General features: G+C 43.7%; 1 protein-coding gene across 6 annotated transcripts in view; it reads right to left on the bottom strand.

Annotated features, from left to right (window-relative positions):
* Positions 1-2,246: 2,246 nt before the first annotated feature.
* Positions 2,247-23,801, bottom strand: part of gulp1b (GULP PTB domain containing engulfment adaptor 1b) — a 645,746-nt gene continuing 624,191 nt past the window's right edge. For all 6 annotated transcript variants that reach the window (XM_072477928.1, XM_072477980.1, XM_072477970.1 and 3 more), the window contains one exon: positions 2,247-11,337. In XM_072477928.1, coding sequence (XP_072334029.1) covers positions 11,266-11,337 — 72 coding nt within the window. In that variant the 3' untranslated portion in view covers positions 2,247-11,265. The remainder of the gene's footprint in view (positions 11,338-23,801) is intronic.

Below are 23,801 nucleotides of genomic sequence, written 5' to 3'. Positions count from 1 at the left end.
TAGTTGAGAAGGACTAAAGGGTGTGACTGTGAATGAGGAAGGTCTGGGGATCGAGAATGAAGAATTGGAAGAGTCTCAGCACTTACAATTGTCCATCAAGTTCAAGGTCCTTGCAGCTTGTATGGATGAGAGCGGGGACTGTGAGGTTTGTGGGGGGAGGCGGGGGGGGGGGGCGGTGGTGAGTGAACTGACCATGGTACAGGGAGTCTTTCAAGTGGGGCATTAAATAGAAATGAAATAGCAGTAGGGGACCGTATAGTCAAGAGGAAAGACACAGTTCTCTGCAGCCAAGAGTACGAGTCCAGGCAGCTGTGTTGCCTGCTCGATGTCAGGGTTCAGGACACTTGCCCTTGGCTGGAGAGGGGCTTTCAGTGGGTGGGGAAGGATCCAGTTGTTCTCCACGTGGGTACGAATGATACAGATAGGAATAGGAAACAGGTTCTGCTTCAAGCAGCTAGAGGACAAATTAAAATCAGAACCACAAAGGTAAGAAAATCATCTGGATTATTACCTGAGCCACGAGCAAATTGACTTAGCGTAAATAAGATTAGAGAGTTGGATACATGGCTCAAAAATTAGTGTGGGAGAAATGGGTTTTGATTCATGGAGCACTGGCCCCAGAACTGGGGAATGTGCGAGCTATGACATTGGGATAGTCTTAATTTTAAGAATCAATTCTGTACTTAAAAATCAACTCTCACTTGAATTAATGGGGAACTTTGGCAGTGCATCAATCTAAATACTTAATTATTTCAAACATCTCAGCTCCTTGCTTAGACAGTATTTTAGACTTTGTAGTAGATTCCTGAGGCAGTTTCCGACAAGACGAGAGCCCCAATACTCCAAGTGGTAGGTACCTGTCAGGCTGCTGTAGTCATGCAGGGGAAGTTAGCAGAAAGTAAGGGGATTCTTAAAGCTTCAGCAACCCCGTCAGCACCGAGTCAATTAGTTGTTTCTCCAGAGAGTCGGATCAGATGGCAGAATTCTTGAGCGACAGTTCTAGTTGGGAAGCAGGCTATGTTTGACCCTTAGGATGGGAATTAGACACTCATGTAACTTAGTGCTTCTTTCCAAATACTATTCAAGTGTCACTTGAGTTATGCATCACTGTTACAATGGTTGGAGATCAGTGGTCCCTCAGAGAAGTGATATAAATAGTTGCAAATGGTTATGGCAAGAGATCTGGGATAAACCTGAAAAAAATTCAGGGCCTGCATTTCTGATATTACCAGCATGAGATTATAAATAAAGTTATTTTCTTGAAGACTAAGCTGTGATATCTGAGCTTTGCTTAAATTGAGTTTATATGTGGGAATAACACATTACTCAGCACAATAGAATGCAGTGACCCCACAGACTCAATTTATTTTTTTCTCACTGCTGTTAGCCAGTCTCAGTTGGATTGTGACGAGAAGCCTGCAGTTGGTTCCAATATGCATTTGGTGAAGGAAACCACAACCTTGATTCCCGCTCCTGAATTATTCTCAGTGGCTCCTGCTGGATATGGATGTGTGTGCACTGATGTTGGGTCAGGGAAGCATTAGGCTTGGCAGTGCATGACCCTCTAGAGTCACACAAAGACTTTCATTTCAGAGATGTACCAAATGGTTGCCAGCATCCATGAATCCGTACCAGTCCAGATGTCAACATACCCTTAATTTTGTACGGGCTCACGAAGTGGTCTGGGTGTGTACAGTTGAATATTAAGTGTCCATTTGTAACATATAATTGTATATATCTCCAAGTTATTGCCCTGGCTAGGTACAAATCCATGCTGACTTCTGCTAGGCTGTTATTATCCTCAGTCCATGATCATGTGACTCTCTCCATCTGTGTGGTACTGTTTTCTATGATAGCCCCACATTTACCCTTGCTATGAAGAACACCCTTATACTACACTTAGTAGAGAAACCCCATCAAAAAGAACCACTTGGAAATATGGCATTTGTGATACACGTCTATATTTGACTTGGCAATTACATTTTGAAATGGCATGCTGTGTGTAGCATCATGTCTGTGTTCCACTGCTGAATCTATAGTGTGGCAAGTTTTTAATAGGGGTGGGCATTTTGTTTTACAATATCCTTTGTCTGGCTACTGTTCCTTTAATTGGATCTCTATGGCAAACCAAATCAATTGCTATACGACATTAGAAAAATAACTGCATTTTATCAAACATTTCCGTTTCTAAGTATAGTTTTCATGAAAAATATCTGAAGAGAAATTAATGTGTGAATAAGTCAATCTACATTTAAAAAAGTTTATTATTGGCAATTGAAGGAGACTTTTACAACTAATAGACATTATAAAGATACAACGGTGTTATGAACTCGGTCTACCTCCAACTTTCAAACTGATCGCAAATACAACATATGCATCTATGAAGCAATCTTAACTTTTTTGGTTCAGCACAATCTTTATGTATATTCAATAGTACCAGATACTGGTATAACACTGATATAATTATGAATCTAAATTATACTTTTTCCTTAGCCATTTGACAAAATCAAAATTTTGTTAATTCATTAGCAAGCACCCTCAACAGATATGTAAAATTAAACAAACATTGTCACCATTTCTACGCTGTAAATTACCATTGTAAGTTTAGGAATCAGAAATGGTTTTAAAGGAACACAATTATACACATGTAAAATCAACTCTATATTGTTAAAATCCGTGACTTTAACAGTTACTTGAGAGATGCAGTTTGATATTCAAAAAAAAAACCACATTGATAACATAGATCAGCGGTACACTCTACCACCCTCACAATATAAAATGCATAAGATGAATATTGGCAAATATACTCAGATTATTGATAAATATGTTTTAAAGCATTAAGATGTATCCCAATGTGACTAATCTTCAACTGAAAATGTCATTTGATACAGGTGCAGATAGAAATAGGAAGACTTATTAGATTCTGCATATTACAAACAAAATAGTTATTTGAAATACTGGCAAAGCATGCAGATACTTGTCTGTTATAATTTGTAGAAATACATTAATTCTGAAAAGATTATGCCAGGTTTAAATGATCTACCCTTCATTCCAGACAAACAATCATCTTGTGCAATGTTCAAGTAATTGACTAATATTACACTTCAGATGATACACATCAAACATATCTACATAACCTGGGAGGATAATAAACAACTACAATTACAGTTGGAGATAAAGTTGGAAATAAAGTCCACACTAGTTTTGTTTAAAGAACCAGTAAACGAGAAAAGAAAATCTAATATTACTTCAATCAAACATTTAAGATTGTAAAAAAATAAATGCCCTAGGTAATATTTGGGGATGGATAAGCAATTGTCTTAAATAGAGGAAGTAATCTAGCATCTAGTTACAGACGTGTTGACAAGGTGAGTTGTTGTACTGAGTGGGATTGCTACTGGGCCCTTATTATTTAAGATCTACATAAATAAGCTGGATTCAGAAACTTAATGCAAGTTAATCAAGCTTGTAGATACAACTTAATATTGCGTAGCTTCCAGTCTAATCTGATATAATACTGATCGTTTGTCAGAAGTAGGCTTACATTAACACTGCAATGAAGTTAACTGTGGAAGAACCTAGACAATTTTGGAATTGTGCAGAACTAAGGCAAGTGAAATTCAACACAAGTACAAAATTTTAACATGAGAAGAAAGGAAAAGCGACTAACTGTTCTCTGACATTAAACAGATTAGAGAAAAGTTTGAAAAAGAGTTGTAAATGATATGGCATTGAATAGTTAGCATATCCAGTTATTGTAGAGTGGCAAACAGAAGACTAAGCCACATTGTCAAATCAGTGGAGAAATCCGAAGACATTATTCCAAATGTGTTCTATCCTCAGCTCATCCGCTTGCATTAGGAGAATGAATTATAAGAAAAATGTTGGATTTTTCAGTTTCAAATGGACAGAGTAAGAGATGGTTTTACATGGGCATACACAATATTAGCTGGAGTAGTAAAGTGGTGTCAAAGTAAACCATAACTTTGCAGTCATTTTCAAAGTCGGGGTCGCAACCCGCGGATTGGTCGCAGGGGGGTGTCAGGAGGGTCACGGAGCATCCATAGCGGTGTTCCCGATCGTGGGAATTAACACACAACAGCCACAGCAGCCAGCTTTTAAATATACTGGCTGCGAGCGGCTTCAAAAATGACGGCCGCAACCTGCTTTAAGAATGCATGCCCGCTCATCAGTGCGCATGCCCGGAGCCAAGCGAGAAGCAGATGTCAGCGCCATGACACAGGAGAAGACTTTTTAAAAATTGAATCAATCGTCCTGCCTGAAGCAATGCAGAGAAAAGGTCATGCGCCTCGAACACTGAGCTCTAGGCGCGATTGCGATTCCTCCATTTTGTCAGTAGCAAACAAGCAACAGTACAGAAAAATTTTAAATGAATCATTTTGTAATAAAAAAGAGAGGGCCAGACACACAAACAGGCCAGGATTTCAGAACCAAACCTGCTGGAGTGAGTGGCTCAGGAGAATCCACAACAGGACAAAGCAGCGGTGGTGTGAACAGTTCAGGACAGTCCATAACAGGACAAAGCAGTGCTGGTGTGAGCTCCAGGACCTCTGGTGAATAACCCATACAGAAATGTAACATTAAATGACAGAACAAGTAAGATTGCGAGGACCAAGCAGACGCACCTGTCACATTAAAGGTAAGCGGAAATGGTGGGTCACGAAGATCAGGCGGTGTGGGTTGAGAAAGTGGACTGGCGTGGGTCGTGACGGTCAGCTGGCGTGGGTCCCGAAGGTTGGCCGGTTGGTAAAAATGGGTCCCCAGAAAATAAGTTTGAAAAACACTGTAGTAAAAGGTTTGATGTTACAATGCACTTCTTTATGCAAACAGTAATTGTTACCTAAAATGGTCTTCTAGATTAGGCAAAAACACTGTGGTAGTGACACCACAGGTACTTGTGGAAGAAAGAGTTGGATGAACTATATAGCTTCCCTCATCTCTCCATATCTCTAATTTAAAACTAGCTCGAACGGAACAATTCTAACTTTGCCTATCTGGCCAATGCTAGGTGGGCAGTTAACATTATCTATCGGGACCCAACTTCTGAGGTTCCACTCTCCTTCTGAAAACTACAATTTTAACTAACACATTTGAGGCGATGGGAAGGACACTCGCTGGTCACAGGCTTCTTTAAATGAGATGATCGGGCTCTGATGTCTGTTTTAACAAGAGGTCAGCACGTGAAGTTGTTTTAGTGTTCCTAACAGAATGACACAACAGGAAGAGGCCCTTCATTGACTCCTGTCATCTGGCATCTGCTTCCACCTACTGACCAGCTCCTACTTCCTGTTGATTTTGGGTGGGAGACAGATGGATCCTATGCAGATGATGCTGGAAGTTAAAATATCCACGGCCTCTAGTTGCTGAGGTGGGATGGTTTGGCACCTGCATCAGTGCCCATCAATGCTCATGCATTAAAATTGGGATGTCAGCCTTCAGTATTGTTTCACAAAATTAAATGTTGTAAAAGATAAATAATCAGTAACCATTAAGATACAATATTCTATTAAGAAATAATAAATCTTTTAAATACTGATGTGATTTCAGAAGTTAATTTGACAAGCAACTTATATCTATATATCACTTCTGACATACAAAATGTCTAAATGATATCAAATTTGAATTTAACTTTAATACAATTTAGTTGTCTTAGCAGCAAGGTTTGGGCAACATATAATCCAGTTATTACATCATCCTCCTAGGCAAACGTTAAAAAAGTACCAACAAAAAATTTGCCTTATATCAATATTACTGAAAAATAAACATATATAAAAATACACTCTTCCAAGGCTAGGTAAACATAATAGCATAAAAGGGAAAGTACAGGAATTGTTAAGTGAATAACAATGGGCAGGTTATTCCTTTAGGTTATTTGCAAAAAAGAGGCTGGATTCTCTGCACCCCAACGTCAAAATCGCGTCCGGCGCCGGGGTGGAGAATCCACTTCCGCGCATGGAATCGGGACTGGCTCCAGCTCCCGGATTCTCCGGGCCCCGAAATGCGGTATACTCAGAGAGTATGTCGCGCCGCGTATCCCCTACCTGCGGCCATTGCTGGAGGCCCACCCGCCATTCTCTACCCCCGACCGTCCGATGGCATGGATCTAATGTGGTCCTGCCGTTCGGGATACTTGCGTGGCGGCTGCGGACTCAATCCACGGCCACCATGGTCTGGGGTGGGCCGATCGGAGGGCAGGAGGGGCAACATATGGGACCGGACTATTTTTCGGTGGGCAGTCAGGGCCGGACAGGCGGCCAATCGGGGGCACTATTTAGGAGGTCCAGCTCTGCGGACTGAGTCCGCCATGGAGCACGGCACGGCCGCTGGAGGCCGCCGCTGTGCGCACGCGTGGCCTCTGACCCAGAAGTGCGGGGGCCCGTATCTGCAGCTAAAGCTGCTAGATTCACGACAGGTCCCTGCTAGCCCACTGCAGGGCTATGAATAGATGGCCTTTTCACACCAGTTTTTCTTCCATGTAAGGCCACAGTTTTTACGATGGCGTGGGGGCATAGTCCCAAAAACAGAGAATCCAGCCCCAGGTCTTTGGCTCTGCAATTTTGAATCTCCTCTAGGAAAAGTTGCTCATGCAATATTCCCATTGATGGAAAGAGGCTTGGGTTAGGGTCAGATTGTGAGTTTGCGCAGATGGCCTGTGATTTTAGGATCGCTACTGATGGACCTAAGGAAGTTTGTTTTTCATGTATCCCAGTATTTGCAATGGGTAGAGCGGCCTTTGGCAGGGTTCTGAAAATCCGCCTTGTTTGAGAGTTCAGGAACCTTGAGAGAAGCCTGTTGAGGAGTCAGGAACATTTTGTCAGCCAAGTGGTGAATGTTTTGACAACTTCAAATGCCATTATGAGATACTATATTATAACACTTGCAAAAATTCCAATCAATGTAGAGTTGCGTTAGAGTACTTTTCACATTGGAAAAGTTCTACTATTAATTATTCAAAAGTGAAGAAAACAGTGCTTGGGACCTGAAATTATTTAAATGTGCACAGTGGTTTAAATTTGTGAAAGAAATTGGACTTACACCTTTAACTTACAGATTCAGAAAATAAGATTGCCGCGATACAGCCATGTGGCTTAAGTGCCAATGGCCTCCTTCTGTGGCAGGTTTATAAATCGGCCACAAATGTCGTACAAGCACATATTCCAGATACGTAGGTCATAAATCTCAACAATTCGCTGATCAAATCAAACAGCACGTTCCTCCCGCTGTTGGTTATAGACAGAGTATAGAGTGCAGTGTCCCTGCTGATTTCATCTGTGGGAAGTGCACCCATCTCCAGCTCCTCAGAAACCGCATGAGGGAACTGGAGCTGGATGAACTTCGGATCATTCGGGAGGCAGAGGTGGTCATAGATAGAAGCTTCAGGGATGTAGTTACTCCGAAGAATAAAGATAGATGGGTGACGGTGAGAGGGGCTGGGAGGAAGCAGTCAGTACAGGGATCCCCTGTGGTCGTTCCCCTTGACCACAATTCGATTACGTTTACTTTAGCGATGGAAAGGGATAGGTATATACCGCAGGGCAAGAGTTATATCTGGGGGAAAGGCAATTATGATGCGATGAGGCAAGACTTAGGATGCATCGGATGGAGAGGAAAACTGCAGGGGATGGACACAATGGAAATGTGGAGCTTGTTCAAGGAACAGCTACTGCATGTCCTTGATAAGTATGTACCTGTCAGGCAGGGAGGAAGTGGTCGAGTAAGGGAACCGTGATTTACTAAAGCAGTCGAAACACTTGTCAAGAGGAAGAAGGAGGCTTATGTAAAGATGAGACATGAAGGTTCAGTTAGGGCGCTCGAGAGTTACGGCGCTTGAGAGTTACAAGTTAGCTAGGAAGGACCTAAAGAGAGAGCTAAGAAGAGCCAGGAGGGGACATGAGAAGTCTTTGGCAGGTAGGATCAAGGATAACCCTAAAGCTTTCTATAGATATGTCAGGAATAAACGAATGACTAGGGTAAGAGTAGGGCCAGTCAAGGACAGTAGTGGGAAGTTGTGCTTGGAGTCCGAGGAGATAGGAAAGGTGCTAAATGAATATTTTCCGTCAGTATTCACACAGGAAAAAGACACTGTTGTTGAGGAGAATACTGAGATTCAGGCTACTAGACTAGAAGGGCTTGAGGTTCATAAGGAGGAGGTAATAGCAATTCTAGAAAGTGTGAAAATAGATAAGTCCCAGGGCCAGATGGGATTTATCCTAGGATTCTCTGGGAAGCTAGGGAGGAGATTGCTGAGCCTTTGGCTTTGAACTTTAAGTCATCTTTGTCTACAGGAATAGTGCCAGAAGACTGGTGGATAGCAAATGTTGTCTCCTTGTTCAAGTGAGCCTTACTTCTGTTGTGGGCAAAATCTTGGAAAGGTTTATAAGAGATAGGATTTATAATCATCTGGAAAGGAATAATTTGATTAGAGATAGTCAACAGGGTTTTGTGAAGGGTAGGTCGTGCCTCACAAACTTTATTGAGTTCTTTGAGAAGGTGACCAAACAGGTGGATGAGGGTAAAGCAGTTGATGTGGTGCATATGGATTTCAGTAAAGCGTTTGATAAGGTTCCCCACGGTAGGCTACTACAGAAAATACGGAGGCATGGGATTCAGGGTGATTTAGCAGTTTGGATCAGAAATTGGCTAGCTGGAAGAAGACAAAGGGTGGTGGTTGATGGGAAATGTTCAGACTAGAGTCCAGTTACTAGTAGTGTACCACAAGGATCTGTTTTGAGGACACTGCTGTTTGTCATTTTTATAAATGACCTGGAGGAGGGCGTAGAAGGATGGGTGAGTAAATGTGCAGATGACACTAAAGTCGGTGGAGTTGTGGACAGTGCGGAAGGATGTTACAAGTTACAGAGGGACATAGATAAGCTGCAGCGCTGGGCTGAGAGGTGGCAAATGGAGTTTAATGCAGAAAAGTGTGAGATGATTCATTTTGGAAGGAATAACAGGAAGACAGAGCACTGGGCTAATGGTAAGATTTTTGGCAGTGTGGATGAGCAGAGAGATCTCGGTGTCCATGTGCATAGATCTTTGAAAGTTGCCACCCAGGTTGAGAGGGTTGTTAAGAAGGCGTACAGTGTGTTAGCGTTTATTGGTAGAGGGATTGAGTTTTGGAGCCATGAGGTCATGTTGCAGCTGTACAAAACTCTGGTGCGGCCGCATTTGGAGTATTGCGTGCAATTCTGGTCGCTGCATTATAGGAAGGATGTGGAAGCATTGGAAAGGGTGCAGAGGAGATTTACCAGAATGTTGCCTGGTATGGAGGGAAGATCCTATGAGGAAAGGCTGAGGGACTTGAGGCTGTTTTCGTTAGAGAGAAGAAGGTTAAGAGGTGACTTAATTGAGGCATACAAGATGATCAGAGGATTGGACAGGGTGGACAGTGAGAGCCTTTTTCCTCAGATGGTGATGTCTAGCACGAGGGGACATAGCTTTAAATTGAGGGGAGATAGATATAAGACAAATGTCAGAGGTAGGTTCTTTACTCAGGGAGTAGTAAGGGTGTGGAATGCCCTGCCTGCAACAGTAGTGGACTTGCCAACACTAAGGGCATTCAAATGGTCATTGGATAGACATATGGACAATAAGGGAATAGTGTAGATGGGATTTAGAGTGGTTTCACAGGTCGTCGCAACATCGAGGGCCGAAGGGCCTGTACTGCGATGTTCTATGTTCTATGCACTCCAGCAGCTCGTGCTTGCAGAACCCAAAACAAAATGTGTACTGTTAGATACGATTTTGCAATTGGGCAGCACTTGCTGAACAATCATGAGTGCACCATAGCTAAAGTATGGTTTAAAATAATCAGTCAAGCTTTTAACATAGCTTATTTACGCTTGCTAGAAGCAACATCTAGCCACATGCAGGGACCTGTTCCCTGCAAACAAAGGGAATATGTTTAAGTCTTGCACATTTTTGCATTATTTAGAAGCATGGTAGTTTACAGCTTCCTGTTGGATTCTCCATGGCAGTGCCTCAGTGAATCAGAGATCTGCATCCCTTTTCTTCTGTGGTGAGTGTTAGAAATTTGGCATTTTTACATTTGTCCTGATGAGGGCAAGATGAAATGTTTTGGTAACATGTCTCTCTTTTCAGATATACTCAAGATGTATATTTACTTTTACAACTGAATGACCACCTGGCGGGGTTTAGGACGGTAATTACTGGCTTTTCATGCTGGTCCCATGCCTGCGCATGGGTCTTCCGGTGATGTGGGGGGTTTTCAACAGGAAATCCCAGGACCGGTGATCCCACTGGCGGGCCACCTCTGCCGCTGAAAAACATGCGGCGGGTTGGTAGGAAAATCCCACCCTTAATTCTTTTTTAACCTCCTGCTATGTTTCATCGGCTTTTAAAACTCAGCCAAACATTCATAATGGGCTTAGCTGTCAAAATCATCACAGCTCCAATGGAGCCTCCAGAAACTGGAAGAGCAGATTTTTTTTTTTTATTGATGGACACATATCCTGTCAATCAAGAATTTCAGAAGCAGGTGGCTGTTTCCTTTTCAGTTTCCCACTTGGGATTGGGTTTCACCCTTGGTTCACAAATCTCTTGGGGTGCTGTCAACCATGTCTATTTATGGCAGGGTCCTGACTGCCCACATTGCTGGGGTATGATTTGAACTGCTCAGTCCTGCAATGGAGCAGGTACGGGCAAGAGTGTTGCCTGTGGACTGGCTATTCACAGCCTTACTCAGCACTGGCATAAATCTTCTGCAAGATGGAACAGGAGTGAGAACATTAGCATTGGGCCATGCCTTCCACCTTTAAAGAGCTCCAGAGTTGGCCCAATTCAGAGAAAATCTAGGCCATTTTCTCCAATGCTACTAGATGCAGCTTGCAACATTAACCATTCCATTTGAAGGTACAGATGGGAAGAACAACAAGTAGAAATTCCTTTCTGAATAAAAATCTTTTTCAAAATTGGACCTTCACAGTTCAGTGCTGATTCTAATTTTAAAAAGAGATTTTAATTTCTTGGAAAAATGTTGGGATGGTTCCATAAAATGTCAAGCAGAATTCAGATTTTGGGTGAACATTAATCATGGGCAATTTTTCTATGCTATTTTCTCAGCAGACTTAAAAAAGAGATGAAAAGAGAATGCAAGCAGAATCAAGTTAAAAATCCACACAAGAGAGATATTATCAAATATTGTGGAAGAGAAAAAGCTTTTTTGGCACTTCAATGGCACTATATGTTTACGATCCAACTGCGAAAAGAATTAGTTCCTTCATGTCAGCATCTACTGTCCAGAGGATCAAGAGAGAACACAGTGCCTTCGAGAGTTAGTCCCATTTTGAACCCCTCCTAGAAAATCAAAAAGGAAATGGTTTATAATTACAGCAGATACTTGCTTTGAGCAATAGACAGGCACCATTTTAATAAATTAACCACAGTCAAGTCTCCAAAAATAACCCACATCATTCTGAGCCATGATTGGATTGTTTTGCAATTTGTCAGATTTACTTGGCAAGCTGAGAACGGATCTACTTCAAAGAGAAAAAGGAAGATATAACACAGTAACCATAGCATCAATCACTTATGTGTAGGAGCCTAGGAATTTACACAAGAGCTTTGTAACACTGATGTGCAAAACAAATGATAACTTCTCAGGGATTTAGACTTCTTGAAATTAGAGGTGGGCACAAACAAAGTGCATTATGAGAGATCATCATGCATAAAAGGTTACTAAGACCAAACTGTTCCTGTGTTTTCTGGGATCTGAGCCTGGTCCAGCTGTTTCGATCAGTGAAAGTGTTATCTAATAGATTCTGATAATTAAAGATTAATTAGTGGTGGGTGTTTTGGGACTATTGAATCAATCTTTCCAGGTTAGCACTGTCGTGTTGGGTGTTCTGATACACAAATGAACCAACACGGTTGTAGATGGTACAACTCTGTTTTATTGTCTTGTACAATATTAACTAATAACTGCTGGCTGAGGTTCGTGCTTCACCAGCTAACCTGTGGACCCAGCCCTTTCACTATCTTGGTGAGGCACTCAGCACATGGTGTATGTCTGAGTGGCACGCTGTGAGCTCTGAGCTATCTCCTGGTAGAATGAGCGGGAACTGTGGTGTTCCCTGTTTTATAGTGTGTGTGCTCTCACTGGTGATTGGCTGCGATGTTGTGTGTGTGTTGGTTGGTCCAACTGCCTGTCCATCAGTGTGTGTGTGATTGCACCATGATATGCTGATGTGGATATCATGACATCCCCCCTTTTCACAAGGATATGTGCCGACATGCTAATAAATATTAGTGTGTACTGAGTGTATCTGAGTATGTGTGTGCAATATTTATAACATGTACATGAGGCTAAACTATATACAGAGGAAGGTGTCGGGTGCAACAGAGCAACGAGGTTGTACCAATAACAAAACAAGTGCAATCAGCAAACGACGAGAGAGAACTTCTGGAGCGTCAAGAAAGAAACACGTTACCAGTACTGTAAAACAATTCAGTGAGTCCAATGTGCTAACAGGCTCATAAGTCAAGTCTATTAAGTGGGCGACGAATTTGGGTTGACCGTTAGGGTGGCACACCACTCATCGCCCGGATCAATGCTGTGCACTGGCATCAGCTGGTGGTTCCGACTTGGGGACATCCGGTTCTTGTTTATTACCGCAACGCGGAAGGGATCCCGGTCGTTGGTATCACAGGTCTGCATGTTGTCAGGATGTGACTCAGTGTATGGGGGCTGAATGGCCCGCACGTCCCTGCGAGGCTGGCGGAACTGCGGAGAGTTGGCAGGTTGAGCTGCTCGACAGCAGGCAGCGTAGTGGCCCATCCTGCCACAGCGGAGGCATTGTCGCGCTTTGGCCGGCCATTGCCGCTTTAAGTGTGCGGATCCACAGTTGCTGCACGTCGTGATGTCATGGCGTTCGTTGCGCCACCGCGCATGCGCGGTTCGGTCCTGCGTAGAGCACACGTGCGCATCCCGTCCCTCTGCATCGACGTCCCCTCTTTTGCCGCTTACAAGCGCGGGAGGCCTCAGAAAGTGCGCAAAATGGCCACCCTCGTCCGGGCCGCGGGCCGGGAGGAACTCGATCGACTGGACCTGCTTGGCATCGTAGGACCCCTGCCGCGCCGATTCGGCCGCCTGGATTTGGGAGTACCGGCTGGTCGAGTTTTCGTGGAGGAAGCAGATCTCGATGGCAGCCGCTAGGGTGAGGCGCTTTATTTTGAGGAGCTGCTGGCGTAGGGTGTCCGAGGTGACCCCAAAAACTATCTGATCCCGAATCATGGAGTCGGAGGTGGCCTCATAGCCGCAGGACTGCGCGAGGATACGGAGATGTGTCAAATAAGATTGAAAAGGCTCATCCTTACCCTGCAGGCGCTGCTGGAAGAGGTACCTCTCGAAGCTCTCATTAACTTCCACGCTGAAGTGTTCCTCAAACTTTAGAAGGACCGTCTTGTATTTTGTCTTGTCCTCGCCTTCCGCGAATGCCAGGGAGTTGTAGATGTGGATGGTGTGTTGCCCCGCCGTGGAGAGGAGGAGGGCGATCTTCCTGGTGTCCGATGCATTCTCCCTGTCTGTGGCTTCTAGGAAGAGCTGGAAGCGCTGTTTAAACAGCTTCCTGTTGAAGCCAAGATTTCCAGCGATTTGGAGCGGCTGCGGCAGGCTGATGTTTTCCATGGCGCATAATGGCGGATTTCTGAAGAGGTGCAGGTAGGTCTCACAGTCGCTGGCTAGTTTCCAGTCCTGGTATCATGTCGTGTTGGGTGTTCCGATACACAAATGAACCAACACGGTTGTAGATGGTACAACTCTGTTTTATTGTCTTGTACAATATTAACTAATAACTGCTGGCGGAGGTTCTTGCTTCACCAACTAACCTGTGGACCCAGCCCTTTCACTATCTTGGTGAGGCACTCAGCACATGGTGTATGTCTGAGTGGCACGCTGTGAGCTCTGAGCTATCTCCTGGTAGAATGAGCGGGAACTGTGGTGTTCCCTGTTTTATAGTGCGTGTGCTCTCACTGGTGATTGGCTGCGATGTGTGTGTGTTGGTTGGTCCAACTACCTGTCCATCGGTGTGTGTGTGATTGCACCATAATATGCTAATGTGGATACAATGACAAGCACAAGAATTAACAGGGTTTCTATTCATTTTTTCATACCTTTTGGACAGCAACTTTGCGGTTTTGTGTGAGACTTGGCTTTTGGGCAGTAGGGAGTGGTTTCCGTTGGATTGATAAGCAATTCCTGAGTGAATTGGTGAGGAAGTTCTGTAACATGCTGCAAGCGGACCTCCAGCTGATCTGCAGGGTGTACATAGTTGTGCCTGTGGCAGTGAAGGCAGCAAACCCTTGAATATCTGTTTCTCTGTGAATATTTCCACTGGGCCAGTGGGGACATTAGTAATATCAGTCAGTTTATTTTGCAATTATGTACATAGATGTGACTAATTTGCCAATTGGCAGGAGCCTCCTAGGTTCCATTGAATGACAAGACTTCCTACTTTGGGAGCAGAAAAATCAATTAATCTGCCATCGTCAAGATAAATGTTGACAGACTTAGGGCTGGATTTGTATCACCAAGGCTGGAAACAGCATCTGGTCTGTTCCAGTTTCCAAAACCCACCTCTGATGGGGAACTGACTGCAATTCAGATTTTCGTGGGGGTGGTCCCTTAATTGGTATGGAAAGCAGGTGGCAACATGAATGCAGGTGGGCCTGATGAAGATGGGAACTCATGAAAGAGATGAGGGACGTCCTCTTCCCAGAGAATTGTATGCAGCAGGGGCACCTCTTTGTCTAGAATCACGTCCCTCTGTCTCCAATTCCTCTTCCTCTCTTGTCTCCTGCTTCTCCCCGAATGAGCTGCCCTTCCAGGACTTCAGCACTCCCTAGAGTCCCATGTTATGGAGCTTGCAGCAGATCACGACAATGACTGAGGTCCCTGCAGAAATGTATTGGAGAGCACCGTGCCCAATGCCCTCTGAGTCGAGTGAGTCTGATGTGTTGTCCAGTCTTGGTCAGGAGGGCATCAGTCACCTGGGTGATACACCGGTGTGCAGCCACCTGTGAGATGCGATGGAGGTCCCCACTCTCACGGGCACAGATATCTGTGACCATCCGGCTAGAGAGTTGCAATCTCCTTCGGCACTGGTTCCCAATCATATGCCAGTACCGTTCCTTCTGACTGTAGATTCCATGCTCAGGAGAGTGTCTCCTGTTCCTTTGTACCCCTGGGCTCTCTCCTCTGGCCTTCTGATGCCTGCCGATCATACCTTGCTGTGCAGGCTACTGCTCCTTACCTCCAATTGCCTCAATTTCTGCACCTTCCTGCTGCTCAGGTGGAGTCCAATATTGTCCACTGGACCATGCCCATGTGTTCCCTAGAGGGTGACAACTCCCTGAACTGGCAAAGTTCTTAAACCTGACTCTTTGTCTCCACTGTGGGCTGCTGCAACTTTGACTTCAAAGTGAAATGTCCTTTAACCAATGATAAGCACGTTACACTTAATCTTTTGAAACGTTTCTGGCCTCCATGTCTCACCCTGAATATGGCCCCCCCTGGCCTTCAGTTGGGCTGAGGCAGACAACTGCTGAATAATGGACGCGCTCCCAGGAAGATCCAAAGCCGTTCCAGAGACAGGCTTCTAACAAGCTCATAACATAAGTTTTTAAAAAATTTAGAGTACCCAATTATTTTTTTCCAATTAAGGGGCAATTTTGACGTGGCTAATCCACCTGGCCTGCACATCTTTGAGTTGTGGGGGTGAAACCCAAGCAAACATGGGGAGAATGTACAAACTCCACACGGACAGGGGACCTCGGTGCTGTGAGGCAGCAGAGCTAACCATTGCGCCACCGTGCTGCCCTAAGCCCTTAACAATGTTAATTGGACTGATGAGGAGCAGGAGCAGGTTCACACGCTACCCCGTCTTCATGAAGGTCGGCAATGCCGGAAATGGAGGCGAGACATTGGCAGGCACACCGTCGGCACCATTTTTCCTAGCTGATTGCCTCCAGTCTGGCCTGATTCAGGTCTCGAACACTTGCTTTTCCTGCCAAATTTGTTCTGTGAATACCTGCCCCATATTCTTTCTGCCTCATTGGCCTATGCTTACTAAGGTAGGATATTAATGGTGTAAACTGAAGTGTTTGTAGACCTGCTGTTTGCTCTTTAAAAGATTCATCTCACAGAGCACTAGTTTTACATGTTTGTTAAGCTTTGATGCCTTTTGTGCTGGAGTTTATTCATCACTTGATCATGTACAGAGGAATAAGTGGAAGTAGAATCATTCAGCCTATTCTGTCTCACTCTGGAATCAACCAGAGTGAGACAGAACCAAGAGTGAGTTTGGGAATTTGAATCTAGGTGGGAATTGAATCAAATCAGTAAGGCAGCTCCTTTTAAATTTCAGGAGTTTAAATTAATTTAAATTAAGCTAGAATTGTGCAGTGTAGGTTAACAAGGGCTGCCCCACCCACTCACATAACTGGTTGGCAGTTAAGTGTCAGTCACTTAAATCTACCTTGATCTAAAAGCAGGTGGGGGAGGGGAGTCAATTCAGGACAGTTTAAAAAGAGCAACTTGTAAACTCACTCCCAGTGAGCCAGAGAAGACACAGCCAAGAGTGAGACAGAACCAAGAGTGAGTTTGGGAATTTGAATCTAGGTGGGAATTCGAAGCTGGGTGGGGAGGAAGTGCTTTTCATCCCTGGTAAGTGACTGGTAAGTAGTGGTTCTGTTTTCTTTTTCTTTTCATTGGTATATTTATTTATTTTTTTCTTTGTTGTTTATTTGTTTGTTTATTTATTTAATTTTTGGGGGAAATTGTAATTCTTGAAGTTAACCGAAGGTTTAAGACATGGCAGGAGATCTCAGACCCATGTCATGCTCCTCGTGTGCGATGTGGGAGCTCAGGTGCACGTCCACTGTCCCTGGCTCCATCACGTGCAAGAAGTGTGTCCAGTTGCAGCTCCTGTTAGGCTGGTTGACGGCTCTGGAGCTGCGGATGGACTCACTTTGGAGCATCCGCGATGCTGAGGACGTCGTGGATAGCACGTTTAGAGAGTTGGTCACACCGCAGGTGAAAGGTACTGACAGAGATAGAAAATGGGTGACCAAAAGACAGAGCAAGAGCAGGAAGGCAGTGCAGGTGTCCTCTGCGGTTAACTCCCTGCAAAACAGATATACCACTTTGGATACTGTTGAGGGAGATGGCTCACCAGGGGAAGGCAGCAGCAGCCAGGTTCATGGCACTGTGGCTGGCTCTGCTGCGCGGTTGGGCAGGAAGAAGAATGGCAGGGCTAACGTGAGAGGGGACTCAATTGTAAGGGGAATAGACAGGCGGTTCTGCGGACGCAATCGAGACTCCAGGATGGTATATTGCCTCCCTGGTGCAAGGGTCAAGGGTGTCTCGGAGCGGCTGCAGGACATTCTGGGGGGGGGGGGTGAACAGCCAGCTGTCGTGGTGCACATAGGCACCAACGATATAGGTAAAAAACGGGACGAGGTCCTACAAGCTGAATTCAGGGAGTTAGGAGTTAAACTAAAAAGTAGGACCTCAAAGGTAGTAATCTCAGGATTGCTACCAGTGCCACGAGCTAGTCAGAGTAGGAATGTCAGGATAGATAGGATGAATGCGTGGCTCGAGAGATGGTGCAAGAGGGAGGGATTCAAATTCCTGGGGCATTGGAACTGGTTCTGGGGGAGGTGGGACCAGTACAAACCGGACGGTCTGCACCTGGGCAGGACTGGAACCGATGTCCTAGGGGCGGTGTTTGCTAGAGCTGTTGGGGAGAGTTTAAACTAATGTGGCAGGGGGATGGGAACCGATGCAGGAAGTTGGAAGGTAGTAAAACAGGGACAGAAACAAAAGGCAGTAAGGGGGAAAGTGTAAGGCAGGGAAGCCATAGTCAAAAATCAAAAAGGGCGACAGTACAAGGTACAGTGACTGAGGGGAGCTCAGTGAATAGGACCAGGAATACTAAAAGGAATAAAACGGGAAGTGAAAACATTAATGGTAAGCGACGCGGCAGGTTGTTACATGAAGATATGGGTTCAACGACAAGGAAAATTAGGAGAAAGGTTAAGAGGAAATCTAACTTAGGAGAGGTTACTGATCGAGGTGTTAAGATTCAGAACAGAGGTAAAAAAGCCAACATAAGTGTACTTTACCTAAATGCTCATAGTATTCGGAATAAGGTAAATGAGTTGATGGCGCAAATCATCGTGAATGACTATGATTTAGTGGCCATTACTGAAACATGGTTAAAGGATGGTCACGACTGGGAGTTAAATATCCGAGGGTATCAAACTATTCGGAAGGACAGGGTGGATGGTAAGGGGGGTGGTGTAGCTCTGTTATTTAAGGATGACATCCGGGCAACAGTAAGGGATGACATCGGTGCTATGGAGGATAAGGTTGAATCCATTTGGGTGGAAATCAGGAACAGTAAGGCGAAAAAGTCACTGATAGGAGTAGTCTACAGGCCACCAAATAGTTACATTATGGTGGGGCAGGCAATAAACAAAGAAATAACTGATGCATGTAGAAATGGTACAGCAGTTATCATGGGGGATTTTAATCTACATGTCGATTGGTTTAACCAGGTCGGTCAAGGTAGCCTTGAGGAGGAGTTTATAGAATGTATCCGCGATAGTTTCCTGGAACAGTATGTACTGGAACCTACGAGGGAACAAGCGGTCCTAGGTCTGGTCCTGTGTAATGAGACAGGATTGATTCAGAATCTCATAGTTAGGGATCCTCTCGGAAGGAGCGATCACAATATGGTGGAATTGAAAATACAGATGGAGGGTGAGAAGGTAAAATCAAACACTCGTGTTTTGTGCTTAAACAAAGGAGATTACAATGGGATGAGAGAATAACTAGCTAAAGTAGACTGGGAGCAAAGACTTTATGGTGAAACAGTTGAGGAACAGTGGAGAACCTTCCAAGCGATTTTTCACAGTGCTCAGCAAAGGTTTATACCAACAAAAAGGAAGGACGGTAGAAAGAGGGAAAATCGACCGTGGATATCTAAGGAAATAAGGGAGAGTATGAAATTGAAGGAAAAAGCATACAAAGTAGCAAAGATTAGTGGGAGACTAGAGGACTGGGAAATCTTTAGGGGGCAACAGAAAGCTACTAAAAAAGCTATAAAGAAGAGTAAGATAGATTATGAGAGTAAACTTGCTCAGAATATAAAAACAGATAGTAAAAGTTTCTACAAATATATAAAACAAAAAAGAGTGGCTGAGGTAAATATTGGTCCTTTAGAGGATGAGAAGGGAGATTTAATAATGGGAGATGAGGAAATGGCTGAGGAACTGAACAGGTTTTTTGGGTCGGTCTTCACAGTGGAAGACACAAATAACATGCCAGTGACTGATGGAAATGAGGCTATGACAGGTGAGGACCTTGAGAGGATTGTTATCATCAAGGAGGTAGTGATGGGCAAGCTAATGGGGCTAAAGGTAGACAAGTCTCCTGGCCCTGATGGAATGCATCCCAGAGTGCTAAAAGAGATGGCTAGGGAAATTGCAAATGCACTAGTGATAATTTACCAAAATGCACTAGACTCTGGGGTGGTCCCGGCGGATTGGAAATTAGCAAACGTGACACCACTGTTTAAAAAAGGAGGTAGGCAGAAAGCGGGTAATTATAGGCCAGTGAGCTTAACTTCGGTTGTAGGGAAGATGCTGGAATCTATCATCAAGGAAGAAATAGCGAGGCATCTGGATGGAAATTGTCCCCTTGGGCAGACGCAGCGTGGGTTCATAAAAGGCAGGTCATGCCTAACTAATTTAGTGGAAATTTTTGAGGACATTACCAGTGCGGTAGATAACGGGGAGCCAATGGATGTGGTATATCTGGATTTCCAGAAAGCCTTTGACAAGGTACCACACAAAAGGTTGCTGATAAAGATGCATGGCATCAAGGGGAAAGTAGTAGCATGGATCGAGGATTGGTTAATTAATAGAAAGCAAAGAGTGGGGATTAATGGGTGTTTCCCTGGTTGGCAATCAGTAACTAGTGGTGTCCCTCAGGGATCAGTTTTGGGCCCACAACTTTTCACAATTTACATAGATGATTTGGAGTTGGGGACCAAGGGCAATGCGTCCAAGTTTGCAGACGACAGTAAGATAAGTGGTAAAGCAAAAAGTGCAGAGGATACTGGAAGTCTGCAGAGGGATTTGGATAGGCTAAGTGAATGGGCTAGGGTCTGGCAGATGGAATACAATGTTGACAAATGTGAGGTTATCCATTTTGGTAGGAATAACAGCAAAAGGGATTATTATTTAAATGATAAAATATTAAAACATGCTGCTGTGCATAGAGACCTGGGTGTGCTAGTGCATGAGTCACAAAAAGTTGTTTTACAGGTGCAACAGGTGATTAAGAAGGCAAATGGAATTTTGTCCTTCATTGCTAGAGGGATGGAGTTTCAGACTAGGGAGGTTATGCTGCAATTGTATAAGGTGATAGTGAGGCCACACCTGGAGTATTGTGTTCAGTTTTCGTCTCCTTACTTGAGAAAGGACATAGTGGCACTGGAGGGTGTGCAGAGGAGATTTACTAGGTTAATCCCAGAGCTGAAGGGGTTGGATTACGAGGAGAGGTTGAGTAGACTGGGACTGTACTCGTTGGAATTTAGAAGGATGAGGGAGGATCTTATAGAAATATATAAAATTATGAAGGGAATAGATAGGATAGAAGTGGGCAGGTTGTTTCCACTGGTGGGTGAAAGCAGTACTAGGGGGCATAGCCTCAATATAAGGGGAAGTAGATTTAGGACTGAGTTTAGGAGGAACTTCTTCACACAAAGGGTTGTGAATCTATGGAATTCCTTGCCCAGTGAAGCAGTAGAGGCTCCTTCATTAAATGTTTTTAAGATAAAGATAGATAATTTTTTGAAGAATAAAGGGATTAAGGGTTATGGTGTTCGGGCCGGAAAGTGGAGCTGAGTCCACAAAAGATCAGCCATGATCTCATTGAATGGTGGAGCAGGCTCGAGGGGCCAGATGGCCTACTCCTGCTTCTAGTTCTTATGTTCTTATGTTCTTATTCTTACAGAGTTCTTGGCAGCTAATTTTACAGCAACATTGGCAGTCCAGCAGATTGTCTATGGAATGGTGTGTGGCAGGAGGAAGTCCAAAGAAACAGGAAGGGGAGGAAATGATTCTCAAAATCATGTCACGTCATTTAACATCATGTGCATCACCTAATTTAACTGCTCTGCAAAATTGCTTCCAAATATGTTTTTCAAATATTAATTAATACTGCAACAATATAAAGAAAAAGTCAACACTCATATCTTACATGTTAATGAGCAGGAACAATTTTGCATGTGGGATATTGTATTCAGTGCAAACATAGGCTGGAGAGAAACACGGATGCTACCCAAAAAAGATAATTATGTTGTGGAAGTTTCAAACAACAATATCGCCAAAGCACCGAAGTTGCAATTAACTGTGAACTGCTGTCAAAATAACTGAAGGACACACTTAGTAGAGGTGAAATGGTGAAATTAAATAGTTCTTCATTAGGAAATGGTTCTTCAAAGGCGGCACAGTGGTTAGCACTGCTGCCTCACATCTCCAGGGTCCCAGGTTCAATTCCGGTCTCGGGTGACTGTGTGGAGTTTGCCCTTTCTCCCCATGTCTGTGTGGGTTTCCTCCGGGTGCTCCGGTTTCCTCCCACATTCCAAAGATGTGCAGGTTAGGTGGATTGGCCATGCTAAATTGCCCCTTAGTTTCGAAAAGGTTAGATGGGGTTATTAGGATACAGGGATAGGGTGGAGGCGTGGGCTTGAGTAGGGTGCTCGTTCCAAGGGCCAGTCCAGACCCAATGGGCCGAATGGCCTCCTTCTGCACTGTAAATTCTATGATTCTATGAAGAGGATGAACAGGAATCATTTAGGAAATAGCTGGATGCTGTAATGGGTTGTTTTTGGAGCAAACTGAAGTGAAATAGACCAAAGGGTCTTGGTTCTCTGAGCCTATATTAGGGGCTTTAGTGATAATTCTTTGTTTCTTGTCAGAGGCATTATAAACAGTATAAGTATAATTAATCATATGCAAAATCACAACCAGTATACAGGTAAATGAGTAATAATTCAAAATACAATGTACCAACCATCGCTGACGCTGCTAGGCAGAAAGGCAGGCATGAGAAAAGGATAAACAATTATTACAGCACAAGTCTGCAAAGACTGTAAAATATTAATACTACAGAAATAAAACTACACTTTTAGCTAATTGAAAATAATCACAACTTATCATAATACTTCAGTTTACAAATAAAGAGCTTGCCTTTGAGGAGGTTTCCTGATACCTAATTATGAAAGAATAATATAAACCTGCACAGCTTTAAGTGCAGTCCTCATCATCAGTGCATTTCTTAAAACCAGACATGCTTTCTATGTACCTCTGCCAAACAAAAGTGGGATTTCGGACATACTATTTGCAAAAATCACCCAGGAACAGTGCATCATTAAGAAATTTATACCATATGCGCTAAAGCAATCTCCAGGATCCCGCTGCTCAAAAATAGATTTAGACTGAAATTTTCTGGTCGTGCCATGGTGGGACCTGCCGTGGGGGTTGCAGTGGACCAGCCGAAGGTCCATTAACTTTTGTCGGGACCTGAAAATCCCAGCCTTATTCAGAATGCACCTTTTAATTGACTTCATGTCAAAAAGCCCATCTAAGCTAACCCCATTTGCCTGCATTTGGCCCATTTCCCTCTAAACCTTTCCTATCCATGTCTCCGTCCAAAGTAAAATCATTATCTGTCCAAAATATTACATAAGCACGTAAGGAAACAATTTTAGAGTTCTGCTTAACGAGAATTTAAACAACAGGTAAGATTATTGAAACAAATATAGTTTAAAAAAAATAGTTTCAAGCCACATTAGACCAGAAGCAGAGAAAGAAAATGAGCATGAGGGAGTTGTGTGTGCACAAGTGAAATGTACTTTTAAAAGAATGAGAAATATTATACTTACAGGGGTATATAACACTTTTCCTTATTAATTAAACATCAACATACACATATACAGGGAAGCAGAAATAATGTGGTGTAGAAACTAATGGTGTGACAATTATTATAACACAGCTGTAACAAAGCTGAGCTACCAGTTATTATTCTTAGCTGTCAAAACAAATAAGCATGCAAATTCATTCAGGCAGCTAATTTGCGAATAACCTTGAGAGGAATTGAGCTTATATTCAGCCCATGTACCAGCCTCTGCAAGAGTAGAGTGAAATCAAACTTCTCCTCGTAGGTGATCCTACTTGGGACTGAAAAATGTTTACACTTTGCTTTAGATAATACTTTCTCCCTATCCCTGCACTTTCTCCCTCTCCCCACAACATGAGCAGGGTAGGTGGATTGGCCACGCTAAATTGCCCTTTAATTGGATAAAAAATTAATTGGGTACTCTAAAAATAAAGATAATACTTTCTCCAAACATGCCAGCAAGCAGAGATTGCAGTTTGGCCAGTATTATATTATGGGGGATGTGTCTGCAAATATTTCCTGCGAATACTTAGTTGCCAAACTAAACAGAAAGTTGAGCTTCAGCGCTAAACGCAATATAAGAGGGCTCATTTTTATGTCCATCACACCCCTGTGTGCCCTAATTCAGGGTATAAAGGACTGTGAAAATAGGTGCCTGATTTGCACCGGTAGGTATTTCATGCTTAGCTGTGGACTATGTTTGAAAGCGAGTGGGAATCTATTACCTACATCAGCCTCCCAATGATCACAGGATCCATCCTCTCAGGGTGAATCAGCAGAACCATCTACTGGA

The sequence above is a fragment of the Scyliorhinus torazame genome, chromosome 2 (genome assembly GCF_047496885.1).
Source record: "Scyliorhinus torazame isolate Kashiwa2021f chromosome 2, sScyTor2.1, whole genome shotgun sequence".
In the NCBI taxonomy this organism is placed as follows: Eukaryota; Metazoa; Chordata; class Chondrichthyes; order Carcharhiniformes; family Scyliorhinidae; genus Scyliorhinus; species Scyliorhinus torazame.
The sequence above is the reverse complement of the archived record's forward strand: the minus strand, read 5'-3'. Positions and strand labels throughout refer to the sequence as shown.